General features: G+C 33.6%; 4 protein-coding genes across 4 annotated transcripts in view; 2 read left to right on the top strand and 2 right to left on the bottom strand.

The window, feature by feature from the left end:
• The first annotated feature begins 7,698 nt into the window (after positions 1–7,698).
• On the top strand, positions 7,699–8,586 carry LOC6043531 (succinate dehydrogenase cytochrome b560 subunit, mitochondrial). The gene is made up of 3 exons (XM_001859556.2): positions 7,699–7,731; positions 7,812–7,841; positions 7,948–8,586. Exons 2-3 carry the CDS (start codon positions 7,822–7,824, stop codon positions 8,441–8,443), a joined length of 516 nt encoding a protein of 171 aa, XP_001859594.1. The 5' UTR covers positions 7,699–7,731; positions 7,812–7,821; the 3' UTR covers positions 8,444–8,586.
• Positions 8,587–8,984: 398 nt separating this feature from the next.
• LOC6043532 lies at positions 8,985–10,291 on the bottom strand. Its single transcript, XM_001859559.2, has 3 exons — positions 9,944–10,291; positions 9,186–9,890; positions 8,985–9,127 (listed from the first exon to the last, which is right to left on the bottom strand). The coding sequence occupies exons 1-3, from the start codon at positions 10,056–10,058 to the stop codon at positions 8,985–8,987; spliced, it is 963 nt and encodes a 320-aa protein (XP_001859597.2). The 5' UTR covers positions 10,059–10,291.
• Positions 10,292–10,690: 399 nt separating this feature from the next.
• LOC6043533 (oligoribonuclease) lies at positions 10,691–11,625 on the top strand. The gene is made up of 3 exons (XM_038250399.1): positions 10,691–10,778; positions 10,840–10,915; positions 11,006–11,625. The coding sequence occupies exons 2-3, from the start codon at positions 10,867–10,869 to the stop codon at positions 11,623–11,625; spliced, it is 669 nt and encodes a 222-aa protein (XP_038106327.1). The 5' UTR covers positions 10,691–10,778; positions 10,840–10,866.
• Positions 11,626–18,417: 6,792 nt separating this feature from the next.
• LOC6043534 (protein regulator of cytokinesis 1) overlaps positions 18,418–19,711 on the bottom strand; it is a 3,196-nt gene continuing 1,902 nt past the window's right edge. The window contains exons 3-5 of the mRNA XM_038257020.1: positions 19,637–19,711; positions 19,027–19,152; positions 18,418–18,968 (exon numbers count right to left, since the gene is read on the bottom strand). The exon at positions 19,637–19,711 is cut by the window's right edge and continues 1,238 nt beyond it. Of these exons, the coding sequence (XP_038112948.1) occupies positions 18,657–18,968; positions 19,027–19,152; positions 19,637–19,711 (513 nt within the window). The 3' untranslated portion in view covers positions 18,418–18,656. The remainder of the gene's footprint in view (positions 18,969–19,026; positions 19,153–19,636) is intronic.

The following is a 19,711-nucleotide window of genomic DNA, read 5'->3' as shown; positions in this document are numbered from 1 at the left end:
GATTCTTAAATTCTTAGAGTTCTTAAATTCTTAAATTCTTAAATTCTTAAATTCTTAAATTCTTAAATTCTTAAAGTTCTTAAATTCTTAAATTCTTAAATTCTTAAATTCTTAAATTCTTAAATTCTTAAATTCTTAAATTCTTAAATTCTTAAATTCTTAAATTCTTAAATTCTTAAATTCTTAAATTCTTAAATTCTTAAATTCTTAAATTCTTAAATTCTTAAATTCTTAAATTCTTAAATTCTTAAATTCTTAATTCTTAAATTCTTAAATTCTTAAATTCTTAAATTCTTAAATTCTTAAATTCTTAAATTCTTAAATTCTTAAATTCTTAAATTCTTAAATTCTTAAATTCTTAAATTCTTAAATTCTTAAATTCTTAAATTCTTAAATTCTTAAATTCTTAAATTCTTAAATTCTTAAATTCTTAAATTCTTAAATTCTTAAATTCTTAAATTCTTAAATTCTTAAATTCTTAAATTCTTAAATTCTTAAATTCTTAAATTCTTAAATTCTTAAATTCTTAAATTCTTAAATTCTTAAATTCTTAAATTCTTAAATTCTTAAATTCTTAAATTCTTAAATTCTTAAATTCTTAAATTCTTAAATTCTTAAATTCTTAAATTCTTAAATTCTTAAATTCTTAAATTCTTAAATTCTTAAATTCTTAAATTCTTAAATTCTTAAATTCTTAAATTAAATTCTTAAATTCTTAAATTCTTAAATTCTTAAATTCTTAAATTCTTAAATTCTTAAATTCTTAAATTCTTAAATTCTTAAATTCTTAAATTCTTAAATTCTTAAATTCTTAAATTCTTAAATTCTTAAATTCTTAAATTCTTAAATTCTTAAATTCTTAAATTCTTAAATTCTTAAATTCTTAAATTCTTAAATTCTTAAATTCTTAATTCTTAAATTCTTAAATTCTTAAATTCTTAAATTCTTAAATTCTTAAATTCTTAAATTCTTAAATTCTTAAATTCTTAAATTCTTAAATTCTTAAATTCTTAAATTCTTAAATTCTTAAATTCTTAAATTCTTAAATTCTTAAATTCTTAAATTCTTAAATTCTTAAATTCTTAAATTCTTAAATTCTTAAATTCTTAAATTCTTAAATTCTTAAATTCTTAAATTCTTAAATTCTTAAATTCTTAAATTCTTAAATTCTTAAATTCTTAAATTCTTAAATTCTTAAATTCTTAAATTCTTAAATTCTTGTTCTTAAATTCTTAAATTCTTAAATTCTTAAATTCTTAAATTCTTAAATTCTTAAATTCTTAAATTCTTAAATTCTTAAATTCTTAAATTCTTGGAATTCTTAAATTCTTAAATTCTTAAATTCTTAAATTCTTAAATTCTTAAATTCTTAAAGTTCTTAAATTCTTAAATTCTTAAATTCTTGGAAATTCTTAAATTCTTAAATTCTTAAATTCTTAAATTCTTAAATTCTTAAATTCTTAAATTCTTAAATTTAAATTCTTAAATTCTTAAATTCTTAAATTCTTAAATTCTTAAATTCTTAAATTCTTAAATTCTTAAATTCTTAAATTCTTAAATTCTTAAATTCTTAATTCTTAAATTCTTAAATTCTTAAATTCTTAAATTCTTAAATTCTTAAATTCTTAAATTCTTAAATTCTTAAAGTTCTTAAATTCTTAAATTCTTAAATTCTTAAATTCTTAAGTTCTTGATTCTTAAATTCTTAAATTCTTAGGATTCTTGAGTTCTTGGATTCTTAGATTCTTAAAGTTCTTGAGTTCTTGGGATTCTTAAATTCTTGGGTTCTTGGAGTTCTTAAATTCTTAGGTTCTTAAATTCTTGGAGTTCTTGAGTTCTTAGAGTTCTTGGGATTCTTAGTTCTTGGGTTCTTGATTCTTAAATTCTTAAATTCTTAAATTCTTAAATTCTTAAATTCTTAAATTCTTAAATTAAATTCTTAAATTCTTAAATTCTTAAATTCTTAAATTCTTAAATTCTTAAATTCTTAAATTCTTAAATTCTTAAATTCTTGAATTCTTAAATTCTTAAATTCTTAAATTCTTAAATTCTTAAATTCTTAAATTCTTAAATTCTTAAATTCTTAAATTCTTAAATTCTTAAATTCTTAAATTCTTAAATTCTTAAATTCTTAAATTCTTAAATTCTTAAATTCTTAAATTCTTAAATTCTTAAATTCTTAAATTCTTAAATTCTTAAATTCTTAAATTCTTAAATTCTTAAATTCTTAAATTCTTAAATTCTTAAATTCTTAAATTCTTAAATTCTTAAATTCTTAAATTCTTAAATTCTTAAATTCTTAAATTCTTAAATTCTTAAATTCTTAAATTCTTAAATTCTTAAATTCTTAAATTCTTAAATTCTTAAATTCTTAATTCTTAAATTCTTAAATTCTTAAATTCTTAAATTCTTAAATTCTTAAATTCTTAAATTCTTAAATTCTTAAATTCTTAAATTCTTAAATTCTTAAATTCTTAAATTCTTAAATTCTTAAATTCTTAAATTCTTAAATTCTTAAATTCTTAAATTCTTAAATTCTTAAATTCTTAAATTCTTAAATTCTTAAATTCTTAAATTCTTAAATTCTTAAATTCTTTTCTTAAATTCTTAAATTCTTAAATTCTTAAATTCTTAAATTCTTAAATTCTTAAATTCTTAAATTCTTAAATTCTTAAATTCTTAAATTCTTAAATTCTTAAATTCTTAAATTCTTAAATTCTTAAATTCTTAAATTCTTAAATTCTTAAATTCTTAAATTCTTAAATTCTTAAATTCTTAAATTCTTAAATTCTTAAATTCTTAAATTCTTAAATTCTTAAATTCTTAAATTCTTAAATTCTTAAATTCTTAAATTCTTAAATTCTTAAATTCTTAAATTCTTTCAAATTCTTAAATTCTTAAATTCTTAAATTCTTAAATTCTTAAATTCTTAAATTCTTAAATTCTTAAATTCTTAAATTCTTAAATTCTTAAATTCTTAAATTCTTAAATTCTTAAATTCTTAAATTCTTAAATTCTTAAATTCTTAAATTCTTAAATTCTTAAATTCTTAAATTCTTAAATTCTTAAATTCTTAAATTCTTAAATTCTTAAATTCTTAAATTCTTAAATTCTTAAATTCTTAAATTCTTAAATTCTTAAATTCTTAATTCTTAAATTCTTAAATTCTTAAATTCTTAAATTCTTAAATTCTTAAATTCTTAAATTCTTAAATTCTTAAATTCTTAAATTCTTAAATTCTTAAATTCTTAAATTCTTAAATTCTTAAATTCTTAAATTCTTAAATTCTTAAATTCTTAAATTCTTAAATTCTTAAATTCTTAAATTCTTAAATTCTTAAATTCTTAAATTCTTAAATTCTTAAATTCTTAAATTCTTAAATTCTTAAATTCTTAAATTCTTAAATTCTTAAATTCTTAAATTCTTAAATTCTTAAATTCTTAAATTCTTAAATTCTTAAATTCTTAAATTCTTAAATTCTTGGATTCTTGGAATTCTTAAATTCTTAAATTCTTAAATTCTTAAAGTTCTTAAATTCTTAAATTCTTAAATTCTTAAATTCTTAAAGTTCTTAAAGTTCTTAAAGTTCTTGGGATTCTTAAATTCTTAAATTCTTAAATTCTTAAATTCTTAAAGTTCTTAAATTCTTAAATTCTTAAATTCTTAAATTCTTAAATTCTTAAATTCTTAAATTCTTAAATTCTTAAATTCTTAAATTCTTAAATTCTTAAATTCTTAAATTCTTAAATTCTTAAATTCTTAAATTCTTAAATTCTTAATTCTTAAATTCTTAAATTCTTAAATTCTTAAATTCTTAAATTCTTAAATTCTTAAATTCTTAAATTCTTAAATTCTTAAATTCTTAAATTCTTAAATTCTTAAATTCTTAAATTCTTAAATTCTTAAATTCTTAAATTCTTAAATTCTTAAATTCTTAAATTCTTAAATTCTTAAATTCTTAAATTCTTAAATTCTTAAATTCTTAAATTCTTAAATTCTTAAATTCTTAAATTCTTAAATTCTTAAATTCTTAAATTCAAATTCTTAAATTCTTAAATTCTTAAATTCTTAAATTCTTAAATTCTTAAATTCTTAAATTCTTAAATTCTTAAATTCTTAAATTCTTAAATTCTTAAATTCTTAAATTCTTAAATTCTTAAATTCTTAAATTCTTAAAGTTCTTGGGATTCTTGAGTTCTTAAAGTTCTTGGGATTCTTGAGTTCTTAAGTTCTTAGAGTTCTTGGGTTCTTAAATTCTTGAAGTTCTTAAAGTTCTTGGGATTCTTGGGATTCTTAGAGTTCTTAAGTTCTTGAGTTCTTGGATTCTTGGAGTTCTTGAGTTCTTAAAGTTCTTGGGATTCTTGGGATTCTTAAGTTCTTGGGATTCTTAGATTCTTAAATTCTTAAATTCTTAAATTCTTAAATTCTTAAATTCTTAAATTCTTAAATTCTTAAATTCTTAAATTCTTAAATTCTTAAATTCTTAAATTCTTAATTTCTTAAATTCTTAAATTCTTAAATTCTTTAAATTCTTAAATTCTTAAATTCTTAAATTCTTAAATTCTAAATTCTTAAATTCTTAAATTCTTAAATTCTTAAATTCTTAAATTCTTAAATTCTTAAATTCTTAAATTCTTAAATTCTTAAATTCTTAAATTCTTAAATTCTTAAATTCTTAAATTCTTAAATTCTTAAATTCTTAAATTCTTAAATTCTTAAATTCTTAAATTCTTAAATTCTTAAATAGATCGGAAGAGCACACGTCTGAAATTCACGTTAAATTCTTAAATTCTTAAATTCTTAAATTCTTAAATTCTTAAATTCTTAAATTCTTAAATTCTTAAATTCTTAAATTCTTAAATTCTTAAATTCTTAAATTCTTAAATTCTTAAATTCTTAAATTCTTAAGTTCATACGTGTGCTCTTCCGATCTATTCTTAAATTCTTAAATTCTTAAATTCTTAAATTCTTAAATTCTTAAATTCTTAAATTCTTAAATTCTTAAATTCTTAAATTCTTAAATTCTTAAATTCTTAAATTCTTAAATTCTTAAATTCTTAAATTCTTAAATTCTTAAATTCTTAAATTCTTAAATTCTTAAATTCTTAAATTCTTAAATTCTTAAATTCTTAAATTCTTAAATTCTTAATTCTTAAATTCTTAAATTCTTAAATTCTTAAATTCTTAAATTCTTAAATTCTTAAATTCTTAAATTCTTAAATTCTTAAATTCTTAAATTCTTAAATTCTTAAATTCTTAAATTCTTAAATTCTTAAATTCTTAAATTCTTAAATTCTTAAATTCTTAAATTCTTAAATTCTTAAATTCTTAAATTCTTAAATTCTTAAATTCTTAAATTCTTAAATTCTTAAATTCTTAAATTCTTAAATTCTTAAATTCTTAAATTCTTAAATTCTTAAATTCTTAAATTCTTAAATTCTTAAATTCTTAAATTCTTAAATTCTTAAATTCTTAAATTCTTAAATTCTTAAATTCTTAAATTCTTAAATTTTATTCTTAAATTCTTAAATTCTTAAATTCTTAAATTCTTAAATTCTTAAATTCTTAAATTCTTAAATTCTTAAATTCTTAAATTCTTAAATTCTTAAAGTTCTTGGAATTCTTAAATTCTTAAATTCTTAAATTCTTAAATTGATTCTTAAATTCTTAAATTCTTAAATTCTTAATTCTTAAATTCTTAAATTCTTAAATTCTTAAATTCTTAAATTCTTAAATTCTTAAATTCTTAAATTCTTAAATTCTTAAATTCTTAAATTCTTAAATTCTTAAATTCTTAAATTCTTAAATTCTTAAATTCTTAAATTCTTAAATTCTTAAATTCTTAAATTCTTAAATTCTTAAATTCTTAAATTCTTAAATTCTTAAATTCTTAAATTCTTAAATTCTTAAATTCTTAAATTCTTAAATTCTTAAATTCTTAAATTCTTAAATTTTAAATTCTTAAATTCTTAAATTCTTAAATTCTTAAATTCTTAAATTCTTAAATTCTTAAATTCTTAAATTCTTAATTCTTAAATTCTTAATTCTTAAATTCTTAAATTCTTAAATTCTTAATTCTTAAAGTTCTTAAAATTCTTAGTCTTAAATTCTTAAATTCTTAAATTCTTAATTCTTAAATTCTTAAATTCTAAATTCTTAAATTCTTAAATTCTTAAATTCTTAAATTCTTAAATTCTTAAATTCTTAAATTCTTAAATTCTTTGAATTCTTAAATTCTTAAATTCTTAAATTCTTAAATTCTGGGATTCTTAAATTCTTAAATTTAATTCTTAAATTCTTAAATTCTTAAATTCTTAAATTCTTAAATTCTTAAATTCTTAAATTCTTAAATTCTTAAATTCTTAAATTCTTAAATTCTTAAATTCTTAAATTCTTAAATTCTTAAATTCTTAAATTCTTAAATTCTTAAATTCTTAAATTCTTAAATTCTTAAATTCTTAAATTCTTAAATTCTTAAATTCTTAAATTCTTAAATTCTTAAATTCTTAAATTCTTAAATTCTTAAATTCTTAAATTCTTAAATTCTTAAATTCTTAAATTCTTAAATTCTTAAATTCTTAAATTCTTAAATTCTTAAATTCTTAAATTCTTAAATTCTTAAATTCTTAAATTCTTAAATTCTTAAATTCTTAAATTCTTAAATTCTTAAATTTTTTAATTAAACTTTGTTAAGCTTTGCAAAACTGGCTTCGAATAGCGAATCCGAATTCACTGATTGTTCCAACTGACTGACAGCTGCCAAAAGCACAAACCACGTGCTCTGAAATTGACGAACAAAGGTCGAAACAAGGTCGAAATGTAATCTTTAGTTTGACAACCCAGCTTTGACGTTTGAGTGCTTTTAATTCGAATACGTTCGAAATTGGGTCCTAAAATGAAGCTTAGATTGCTGATATTATTGTTTACAGCGATAGCTTATTTTTCTGAGTACAATGACCCTTTGTACGACCACAAAGAGTTTAAATGGATTTTTAATCAATTTTGAAAAATTAACCTCTTGGTCCTTCTTGACAGAAAAGCTCCTACTTGACAGCTCGTTCCAAGGGGACCATAGTTGATCCATCGAAAAAATGTTGTCTTGTCAAAAAAAAATTTGCATTAAAATGAAAAAAAGTTATCAGAAATGGTTTTTAATCGTGTTTTTTACCGTTGTACATAAAAATTTACATATGGCTTTAGTACCCAATTGCGAGCATTGCGAAATGCTCCCATTCACACTGTTCCGCATCCGTATACGGATCCGTACTGCGGATACGGATGCGGAACAGTGTGAATGGCTACATATGAAATGCATAGAGTTATCTACGTGCGCATGTATTGCGTGTTTGTACACGAAGGGTTTTAGGTTAAAATTTGTACCCGCCAGCAAAAACAAATGATAAGCTAGTGTGCGTGAGATCGGGCTTAGATAGCTCTATTGGAGAAATCGCGTCCGCACTGTGCGTCCGTACTGTCAAATTTTGTGCGGATGCGGCTGCGGCTGCGGTATAATGTGAATACACCTTTAGCGGACATTCGAAGTAGCAAAATTAATTTTTTTAAGGTTCATATTAGCTTAGGACCACTGTACATATCCAACGTTACCCAATCTAGTACTTCCCGAACCAGTGTGCTTCGAATTGGCTTCGAAACGCCAATTTTTTGCGAAATTCCCAATCGATCTGTCACTCCGCGACTCGAGTTTTCGTTTTGTGCGAGCAAACCATCGGTGTGAGTGGCGAAAAATAACAATAAAAATCGAATTTTGCAGCAAATAACACTCGAATTTCGTTCCATTTTCTATCTTAAAGTGATCCAACAATGGCTGGACTAATTTTGAGGTAATTGCTGGGGGGTGTTGGGGGCGCTGGAGCGGTTTAATTTGGTGGGGAATATTTTGGAACAATTCATTATGTAATTTGTTATTATGAACTCGTTCTCGCGCAGATCCGCTTGCCGTCGCGCTCTGCTGCAGAGCCAGAATGCCGCCTCGCCGATGTTGGCCGCCCGCACGGTGGTGCTGAAGACGGTCCAGGCCGATAACCGCCCGGGGGAATCACACGACGACCGGAATGCGCGCCTCCAGCGGCCCCAGTCGCCCCACCTGACCATCTACTCGTTCCAGCTGACGGCGGTCCTGTCGATTACGCACCGTATGACCGGAATGGCGCTGGCCGGGTACGCGACCGCCCTGGGGCTGGGTGCGCTGGCCATGCCCCACGACGCCACCCACTATCTGACGATGCTGGAGGGACTGAGCGCGCCGACGCTGATGGCCCTAAAGTTCACGATGGCCTACCCGTTCTCGTACCACACGGTGAACGGCGTGCGCCATCTGTTCTGGGATCTGGGCAAGTTCCTGTCCATCAAGGAGGTGTACACGACCGGGTACACGATGCTGCTGGTTTCGGGCGTGCTGGCCGCCGGGCTGACCTTCCTGTGAGCGACGGAATCGAAGCGATGATGGGAGAGAGAGGAGTTGCTTCTAAAGCAGCATGATCTATGTGTCGTACATAAAAATTGAAGATTTACTATTTATTTGGGGCAGAGTTGAACGATTAATAAAACATGATTCTACGAACTTGATATTCGCTGTTTGTCACAATATTTTATTGAATAACTCTCTTCCGATCGTGGTTTTGTATACAACATCAAAGCGCTAATCCTAGGAAATCTCGCGCGCGCATTCTCAAAAAAAGAAGCAAAAAATAAATGCAACGACATTGTTCACTACGCAAAGTCCGGGCACGTCTCTAAACCTAAATTCTCATCTGAAAACGACGCGTCTAACATTTAATCATATTTGGGAAGCAAATCCTGAGGAAGTATACGATATTCTAGGTTAGGAATACTGGTTGGCTTCGCTGAACAGTTATTTGTGTGGCACAACTTATCAAACTCGCTACGACTTGCTTAGAAGAGATCTCGACGATATGTACAAAAAGAGATCGTGTAGAAAATATGCGTTTCGACTGGGTCAAAGATTACGGCTGCTGTATGAAGAGATTCCCCGGAGGTGCTGGTCGCGGGAGGTCCGTTGGAGAAGCCCGCCCCGAAGCGATTGCTTTGGCTGGCGATGGACGTGGTGCCGCTCGTTCCGGCGGTGGCGTTGTTTGGACTGGTTGGGCTAAAATTGCGGAATTTGGTTAATTTTTGAGAAGTTTTGTGATTTGGAGAGAACTCACGCAAGCTGGACGTGGGAGACGTTTTGAGGTGCGCGTTGACGGCCAGCGCTACCGAGTCGTTGACCGAAAGCTGCAGGTTCTCTTCGATTTTGCGCATCTTTTTGTTCAGGTAGACCTTGAGCACTTCGTAGTGGTACTTGCAGCTGCCGTGCCGCTTCCGTTTGGACGCCACCGACGCGCGCTCCAGCTCTTCGACGGCCTTCTGCAGCGAGGACTGATCGTCCAGGGAGGAGTTGAGCTGCATCTGGGACTTGATCGAGCTGAACTCGTCCTTGGTGACGAACGGGATCTCGAGCGACTCCATAAAGTTGGACATTTCGTCGTAGTCCTTGCCCATCTGGACGGAGCCCTTGACCAGTCGGTTCATCAGCTTGTTGTGGTGGATGTAGTTCTCCGAGGAGCGCGTGATGATGGCCGAACACTTGCTGCATTTCATGGCGAAGGTGGAGTAGCAGCCGCTTACGTACTCCTGGTATGGTTTCAGCAATCCGCCGGGGCAGTGCTTGGAGTGCATAAACTGGGAGTACGCGGACCACTGCAGGAAGTGATCGATTTCGATGATGCGGTAGCCCTTAAACTTGGGGATGTCGTCGGCGTCCATCCCGTTAACGGGAGCTTGGTGGCCATTCGTGCCGTTCTGAAGGGTTCCCGGAGCCGCTTCCGAGACTCGCCGCTGGTTGATGCGCTTACGGGGTTGCATTTGTTCTACGAATAAGAAGCGTTAAAATCTCTTGTCAAAATGGTTCAACAAATCATACTTCCTGGACCGGGAGTCTTCTTCCCCTCTGCCACATCCGGCGCTCCCTCTTTTTGCTTGTTTTGATTTTGTTGTGTCACAAGGGATTCGTGAATCGATTTTCTCCTGGTCATCATCTTGAGTTCTGTAAATTGACTTTCGCGGGGTCTTAATCTGCTAAAAATCTTCTTCTTTCAACTGTTTCGCTCATCTAAGTCGGTTTAAATCGCTTCAACTAAATAATCCGATTCGTTTGGTTTACTTCTTCACGGAAGACGCTTGCTTTGTTTGTTTGGCACAAAAGTAAACAGAAAACTTTGATTTTCAAAAAAGAGCGTCACTAGATTCTTCAGCAAAACTTCAACTCTTCACACTAAAAAATGACAATCGTCACGGAAGACTTGCTCTGTAAAAGTTTTCAAACGACCTCCCTCGAAGAAATTTTGCGTCCAAAGCTTGGCTGCTTTCAAGTGCGAGACCCAGCCGTAAAAATCTCAACCGAAAATGCACGCACGAAAACAAAATGCACCACAGCAAAGAGGAAAGAGGGAAAAAACGATGCATCTTGAAACTGTCAAAAAGTGACGTTTAAGCGAGCGCGGGGGACAAGACGGTTGAGGTTTGTTTCGAAAATTTGAAAATTTTGAGGAGGTACTAGAATAGTGCACGAACGTTGAACGTGCAGCGTGAAACTCGCTGGGCAGTACTGTTTGATAACAAACCGCTGTCAGTTCGAGGGTTGGTGCTGACGGTTGCGTATTATCACATGGTGGCTTCAGTTTTTGCGGCATTTTTTTGTGAAATTCTTGAAGAGGTTTTTTTTAAAGTAAAATTAGTGATTCTATTAAAAGTTGAAGGTAAGAATGTTTCCACAACAAATATAAGCTTGCTTCCTGTGATTTGTCCTCTCATTTCCAGCCTTGTTGAGTTCGTTAGTGGATTATCATGGGCTGGCTTCCATTGAGGCAAATCCTGGGCTTCCAGACCAGAATAAGTAGGTGTTGGCTTAACCTTCCTGCCTGTTACTGAGCAAATACTTAAAAATAGTCCCCAAATAAACCTAATCTTCCTCCCCCCCTTTCAGTTGCCCACCGACTCAAAATGTCCACCGCGCCCCCGCCCCCGAAACCGCCCTCCCAGCACAACTTGGTTTGGATCGATCTGGAAATGACGGGCCTCAACGTGGAAACGGACCGCATCATCGAGATCGCCTGCATCGTAACGAACAAAAACCTGGACGTGCTGGAGCGTGGCCCGGACGTCGTCATCCACGAACCCGCCCAGGTCATGGAAGCGATGAACGAGTGGTGCAAGGTGAATCACGCCAAAACCGGACTCACCCAGGCGGTCGCCAATTCGAAGGTGACCCTGGCGGAAGCCGAGCAGCAAGTGTTGGACTTTGTGAAGCGACACTGCCCGGAGAAGGCGTGTCCGCTGGCGGGAAATTCGATCTACATGGATCGGATGTTTTTGAACCGGTACATGCCACGTTTGAACGACTACCTGCACTACCGGATAGTGGACGTCAGTACGATCAAGGAGGTGTGCAAGCGCTGGAACAGGTCGATCTTTAGCCATGCGCCGCCGAAGAAGCTGGCGCATCGTGCGCTGGAGGACATTGAGGAGAGCATCAAGGAGCTGAAATACTACAAGCAGTACATGTTTCAGGAAGTCGCTAAGCGTGGGTTGGGATTGGGTTGTTAATTTATTGTAGGATACAAATTTGATGCTCGAAATAATTTAGAAATGATTAATAAAGGTAATTTCATCAATTGTCGTAACAAAATCGTAACATCTGACCCATCTGACATTTCATCCAGAACACCATGTCTAATTTGTATTTTGAAATTGTTTGAAAACTTATTATCTGAAACAAAACACAACTGTTTCTTCTAGGATAAATTATACCACATTATATATATAACATATGTTATAACAATATATCATGAAGATTTTTCATTAAATTTTGAAAAATTTAAAAGTAAGATAAAAATAATTTATCACGCAGAAAAATGTTTTGTATAATCAGCCTGCACGAGGTTTGAATCAACAAAAATTTTGTTGAATATAATCAACAAAAAAATTGCGTTGAAATAAACCTTGATTTTCTCAATTTGGTCCTAAAATGAAGCTTAGATTGCTGATGTTTTTGTTTACAGCGATAAAGCTTATTTTTCTTAGTACAATGACCCTTTGTACGACCACACAGAGTTTAAAATGGATTTTTAAATTAATTTTGAAAAATTAACCTCGCGGTCCTTCTTGACAGAAAAGTTTCTACAGCTACAGCTCATTCCAAGGGAACATGGTGGATCCATCGAAAAAAAATTGTCCTGTCTTTATTTTTTTTGCATTAAAATGAAAAAAGTGATCAGAAATAGGTTTTGATCGTGTTTTTACCGATGTACATAAAAATTGACATATAGGGCTTTAGTACCCAATTAGGTTTTACGCCGACTCGATTTTTAGGTTAGAAATTTGACAGTTCGGCTGCACTGTTTACATTTTTTGCACGTGTGTCTAAGTAAAAATTTGTGTGCGTGTGCGCTCGTGACGTCACGCTGTAAAACCTAATTCCAAAACATTCTTTTGTTGTTTTGAAAAAGCTGCTTTGACGTTTAGCCAAACGTTTAGCGTCAACAAAAATAATGATTTTCAAATCAACAAAACGTTTTGTTGTTTCAAATATGCTTATTTTTCTGCGTGTAATAAATGTTGTAATTGTAATTTTATTGAAACGATATCCTGTTAGTTTACACTGTATATCAGGGCAAGGTTAATTAATAGCAAATGTTAATTAATAGCAAAAATTAAAAAAAATCCAAGTGTCATGATTTTCTCAATGAATATGATTTCAAATCTGAAAAAGGAAATATATATATTATATTACACTCAACCCCCGGTGGTTGGTCACTTTTTCGTTTGACACTTTTTTAATTTGTACCCCGTTGGTTGGTCACTTTTTACACGGCGTTCACGCACACTACTAAAACAAACGTTTGATAGTGTGCGTGAACTCCGTAAAAAGGTGTCAAACCAAGGGGCAGGAAACTCCAAGTATAATTAATAAATCTTAGTATACTTACGTTATTTTAATATACTTGTAAGTATACTAACGAAATTTGAACGACGAATTTCCACCGCTACTTTACGCTTCTTGGCTTTGACAGTTCTGGTGCTTGTGTGTGTTTATGTTTACATTAGAGCTTTTAAATTTGCATGACTTAGCAGTTTTTAATGTTGATCAAATATTCTTCGGTAAAACTTAAATAAAACCGACATTTATCCTTGCATTTATCAGCGGAGCAAAAATTGATTTTAGCGAATATTGGCTGTGAGCTACGACAATTCATCGGACAGGGACAGGTTTACCTAGCCATCAATTCGCCGCAGATTTTTGCCTCGGAACAACGGTGATGGTCCTACAATCATGGTAGAGGCCGTTGGACTGAATGCACCAAACAACAATTGTTTCCTTGTGCCGAAAGTAAGCCCACCGGATGTTCACCGTCCATGAAAAATTCTTGATTCTTGAGAAATTGTTAATACAATAGAGAGCAGGTTCTGGATCAAGTGTCCAGTTGATTGATTTTGGAATGTTCCCTAAGCCATTGAGAAATTTTTTCTCAACATATAGGCACAGACAAACAGACGTGACTCTCCATACAAATTATTTTTTAAATCCATCGTCCTCCATCAAACCACCAAATCACGGCGACGCCAGCGCTGCCTGGTGAGCTTATGCCGAAGCGCAGCCCAAACACACCAATACAAACCCATTACTGTCATGTGTCATGTCAGTGTATGCGTGAGACAATCAAGCCTTAACGATTGTAAACATGAACAGCTGTTTCGAAATAATTTTGTTGTTGCTGATCATCAGTAACAAAATCAAGATAATAAATCAAGACCGACGGCCGAAAATGACGGTGGGTCTGTTCCACGGTCGGTTCCGTTTCCAATGGCAGAACCTCATGAGGCAAATCATGCGGCAGCACCTGCAGCGATGCAAGACAACACAATGACAGAGACCACACCACTGGTCCTCCCGTTGCTTGCATGTTCCGTCTAAGATTCCTCCTCCACCGAAAACATGAACCATTACACCTGACACCATCATCAACAAGATATCCCGGTCACGAAAATACCAGTAGTGGCCGCCGGAATAGGAAAATCCAATTCAAAACTAACGGAATTGATCCCCACGATGGGCGTTTGGAAACATTTGCGGGTAACGTGTCCACGGCGCAATTAAGTTGCCAGCCAACAAAACCAAAAGGGCGTAATGAGACGAAAAAAGTCGCGAAGAATGGCGCTCACGACCGACGCAATATCGTCAAAATGCCAAAAGGACGACCAGCAGCAGCAATCTGAACAGCAGTCCACGAAAGATAAGCAGGTTGCTCCCTGTGTGGTGCGAGCTCTGTCGCCGTTTTCACACCAGCTCAAACTGTCAAAATTGCACCAGCGTTTCAATGCTTTCAACGCTCATGGTATGGCAGATTTTCAAATCAAAATATATTTTTCAAAGTTTTTTCAATTTTATTAGGCTTTTAATGAATTTTATACATATAAATTGGAAGTTGTCAGATTTGTTTATGTCAAGCTTCGTGTGTGTACCGGGTTCGAGTTAGCTTTGAGCTATTCAGTTTGACAATTCTAAACCGACCAAAGAGATTGTTTGAAAAAATCGTTGTTTTGTGAGTTATTTTAATTTTGTTTATGTAGTCTTTTGTAATTTGTGAATCAAATCTGGATTTGTTTCAGATTATTGATGGCCGTGATCTGCGTTAAATGTGGTTTCAATTTTGCGAAATTCAATCAGTTGGAAATGGTGGACAAAAACAACAACTATGTGAAAACATTTAAATATGATCATAAATAAGTTAATAGTTAATAAATTCAGCCCCTTTAAAAAACAAAAAATATGATAAAATTGACATGATATCACTTCAATATCTGGCATACCATAATTTTGTATGTACGTTGACCATAACTGACAGCTCGCACGACCTAAGTTGCTCCGAAGGAGATGACTCCACCACAGGATCCAGCTTTCTCCACAGTAGCGGGCGCCTCAGCAGCAGCCTTGACTTAGGCAGGCAGTGGAGCAGGTATATCTGGTTAATAGTGGGGTAAAAGGTATGCTCTCGCTAGTCAGCCGCTCATCTGACTCTGGCCGAAACTTCCCCAAATTTGACCCGCAATGTCTGGATAGTGGATCACCGTTGGAATTTCTGAATTTCATATTTTTTTTGTTTTCATTTGCTGCCTCACACGTGCTCACGCTCAACTTAAAAAAACACGCATCACACACACTGAGAAAAGACGGGCGAGCTGTCACGACAGCAGCGCCATCAGCGCCGGGTGAGTGGATGCCGAAACAAAATTGAATTTGAATTAACCGTTTTTGGAGGACGATGGTTCGGCACTCGAGTGTCCCGTCTGTTTGTCTGTGATATAGGTATCATCAATTTTTTTGTATGGATTTGGCAGAAAGCTCATCCGACTCGTCCAAATTCAATCCCATCTGCAAAAAACGGCCCCGTTAAGATCCTTCATCTCCTTCTCTACAAACGCTATGTCCCTCACTTTTGCAACCGCTCAACTCGCGTCGGATTCCTCGTCATATACGATACTCTAAGTCCCTCCCGGAAGCACCGAACTGGCCTGCCGGTACAACGAGTGGTCTATCGCTTCCTGCACAATCCCGAGTAACCGGTGAACCACAATCTCCCCAAAATCATTCCCGCAACGGGTTCGCACTCAGGTTTGCACAGCCCCGTACCAGCGCATAATCTGCAAAATCTCTTCGAACGCAGGCCAACAAGAGTCGCCACTTCGAAAGAGATCCTAGCGTCGGAACTGGCCTCGAGACTAGCGCTACCCTGGTGGATTACAATGTTGATCTTCCTGGAGGTGTCGTCGCTGGAAGAAGTCACACCCGACAGAAAAAAGTAAAATCGGTTTGATTTCGTTTTCGTTTAATTGATTTTGAAATAATTCAAAAGCCCTGGAGGAAGTTTTTCTCAATTTGCCGGTTCCGTCGTTTGTTGGTTAGGTTTGGCAGAAACAAAAAACAATTTAATAACAAAATAGTTGTGACATTTATAGACGTCACAATGACGTTTTTCAAGATGATTCATGTTAGGGTGCGATGGCGTAAGTATACTAAAATTATTTAAGTATACTTATTAATATACTTGAGTAAAGTTCTAAGAGTTTCCAGCCCCTTGGTTTTTTTAGGTGGTCGCAGTGAACTTAACCCAATGCCCATTTAGCAACAAAAAAAAAGACCCACGGAGCGACCCCAAAGTAAACGAAGCGAAAAACTAGTGAAATGCTGACGGCGAGGATTTAGTGATCCGGGAAAAGGTGGACCAGTTGATTCCGTGAGCGTTCCGTTTCTACGGGTCGTGAAGCAAGCCACGCAGCGACCCGAGGGGAACGACAGTAATCCGTTGAGCTCTAATTGTGATGATTTCATGCCATTTTCTCAAATGATATCCGATTACACAGGATTTGATTGGTCGATAAGATTTAATAGATTGCATCGGATTTGATCGGGTTTGATATGATAAAATTACGTTTGGCTTACTTATTTTTTAACGTGTACGACATTTTGACGTTTGACCTCATTGCCAAATACGACGGTGACATTTCAAAAGGCATCATGTACATTTTAACACTTTCTGGGTTATTGCATATTCTAAAAGTACTCCTAATAAGCTACCTCTCCACCAAAAATGAGCAAAAGTTACTTCAGTAAAGTCTGTTTAATCATGATTTTAAATAAAGTAACATAAACAAAATCTCTGCCATCAACAGTCCCTGTTTATATAGCCCTGTCAACCTGTCAAACAAAAGACTACATGAACCTTGTGACGAAAAAAAAGCAACATGAACAAAGCGCTATGTACATTCGGCGAAGAAAAACGAATCATAACAAAGCGCCCCCCTCAATGACAGCAGGGTGATATCGACGTTGGTGATTTCAAAAGAAGTTATGTTTGTTTTTCTCAAATAAAATTACGGAAATGATGTTTTATTGAATTTGGATGATCAAGTATCAATAAAAGCAACGTTTTTCATCTTTTGTTATCATTAGAACATCTTATTTTGCTTTTATATTAAAATGGGAATTGAAAATGGATGCTCAACATTCAAATGCGTTTTTCTCAAAACGCATGGTTTGTACATGATGCTTTTTGAAATGTTGGCGTCGAATAGAGAAAGCGAGGGAAAAGTTTGGACGGCCAGTTCTATCCAAGAACAAGCGGTGTGCATCCGTCCGGAGCAGGAGGAAGGCGGTTGATCCACGGAACATTCTCTCGGGTTGCGCGAGTGACCATCCGACGGAGTGTCCTCCACGAAGATTAACACAGTGAATAATCGGTGAAAAGGTGGGCCAGGGAAGAATCAGCGGACTGCTGTTTCCGTGACCGTTCCGTTTCGACGGGTCGTGAAGCAAGCCACGGAGCGGTTGTGTTGCATTGCTCAGCCACGGCGTTCTGGCGTTCCAAGTAACGAAATCAATCGGACGCAATAAATTCGCTCTTTTCTTTTCTGTAAACGAGCCTTTCAGTAGCCCAGTCCGGACCATTTCAGCACTACATTAGCCGAAAAGATGATTTGCCAAGCACTTTAAAAGTAGGCCAGGCTGGAACTGAAAAGATTGGCAAGATCAACTACAACATCTTCTTGGAAGATCGCCGACGCTTGATCGAAATAAAAGCATCAGCTTAAACATCGAGTTTATGGCCGATCCAGGTCAACTTTAACATTGAAAGCAATGAAAAAGAAACAAATGGATTCCACAAGAATAATGCATGCAAATCGTGTCCAGAAAAAATTACCTGTTCCGCGATTTAGTAGTGGTTCTGAAGAGATTTCTACTATTTTTTGCTGAAACCAAAACTGAACAGAAAAATGCACGAAATCCTATTTTTGTAATATCAGAGCGTTCGTACTTACTATCCAGCTAGCTTTTCAAAAGCATTCGTGCTAATCGGAGTTTTCAGAGGTACTTGATATTTACGTCTGTGGTTGAGAAGTCAACCTCGCTTAGCATTTTAAATTGCAAGCTAGATTTGTTTGATTCGGTGTCGGAGTCGTCAAAATCTGAAAAACTTTCAGAGTAGGAAAACCAGTTTTGTAAATTTCGGAAAATAATAACAACAGTAACAATACTTGTTTATGTATACTTTGCGATTTATTAATAGCACTTAACCAACATACTGCTCAGACTTTGTACAAAAGGCGCAGAGTTTTCTTTTTTTTTCGCGAAACAGCGACTCTGCAAGCTGGAAGAAATGCGTTATTTTTTTTTATTTTTTTTTATTAAAACATCTTGAAACAATCTTATCACTAAATGCATGTTTGTGAGTGTCGTTAATCAATAACTAATGGGCGAGAGAGAGCTTACGTTTTGTATCGACGGGTCGCGCAAAAAATAAAAAAATAAGCGTGTGATTGATATCTGTGTGTGCGTGTGAATTGATGGTGGAAGGTTCGATCGACTTTATTTAAAAATAAACGAAAATACAAATAATTGAGAAGAACAAAAAAAGGTTTTTGCGCGGTTCTACTGTCCTGCCTTGAGATGAGCTTATCCGCAACAAAAAAGCTTAAAAGGATACAAAAAAAAACAATGCCAACAAAAAAGGGGGTCAAAATATTGCCGATTCTCTAGAAAAAAAAAAAATCCGATCGTTAAACGAGACAAAAGTGAGGCCCTAAAAGATGATCGGGCAGTTCTTGGACGCCGCCATGAGCTTCTTGCCGCTGGCCGTTAGGTTGCCGACGGCCGACGGCGACCGCATCGTGGTGGCGAGCATCGTCGACGAGGCCACCGGATTGCGCAGCGTCACCTTGGACGGGGTTTTGATCAGCGTGTGCAGGTTGTTGTTGGTTGCCGTGGCGTTCCGTCGGGACGTTATCCGCCGGGACGATGGGCCGGGCGCGTCCATGGCCGCGGCAGCTGCCGCCGCAGCTCTACCGGGTGGCATCAGGGAGGACCGGTTCGGGGTGTTTTGCTCGAAGAAGTTCTGCGGGGAGAGGGGTTGGGTTTTAGGTTGGATTTGGGGTTTTTTTGAGCGAGCTTACCTCAAAGTGCTCGTACGACACCGATTCCGATTGGATCGTGGAGTTTGAGCTGGACGTAACGTGGATTTCCGGGACGGGTCTGGAGGTGCTTCGACGGTGTTTGTTCTGGGACTTTCGCCGCGAGCGCTGAAAGAACAAACGTTGGAGATTAGAGTCAATGTCACCAGCAGCGATGGAATAATCATCATCAAAAGAAAATCATTGGACGTTCATCAAGAGAAAAAATCCGAAGTGAGCTTGGCTCTCCTCTCTCGCGCGCGAAAGATCGGTAAAAAGAATCTAAAAAAATCATCATCTTGATTATTCGGCGGAACATCTTTTTCACTACTACACTTGCAAATGTAACGTCACACGTCGAAAAATGACCTGTCACTATTTGTAGATGGGCAATGTGTGTAAACAAAGTGAAATAAACACTTTTAAGTGGTGCTGACAAGGAAATTCACAAAAAATCATCAGCAGATTGATTTTCTTGGAGAAGTTCGGGAGCGATTTTCTTTTGCGTGATTTGCCTCCTCTCTCTTTCGCGGGTGAAGAAAGTTCGCCAGCGAAATTGATTTTTTTGCGATTATTCCATCCCTGGTCACCAGACTATCAAGAGCATTCTTACCCGCTTGGTTCCGTTCTTGGTGTCGTACACCTTGATGGTGGGGATCTTGCCGGCGGGGGATTTCGGCGGCATGAG

Source organism: Culex quinquefasciatus, chromosome 2, assembly GCF_015732765.1.
Source record: "Culex quinquefasciatus strain JHB chromosome 2, VPISU_Cqui_1.0_pri_paternal, whole genome shotgun sequence".
Lineage (NCBI taxonomy): Eukaryota > Metazoa > Arthropoda > Insecta > Diptera > Culicidae > Culex > Culex quinquefasciatus.
Note: the sequence above shows the minus strand (reverse complement) of the source record. Positions and strands in the feature narration are given on the sequence as shown.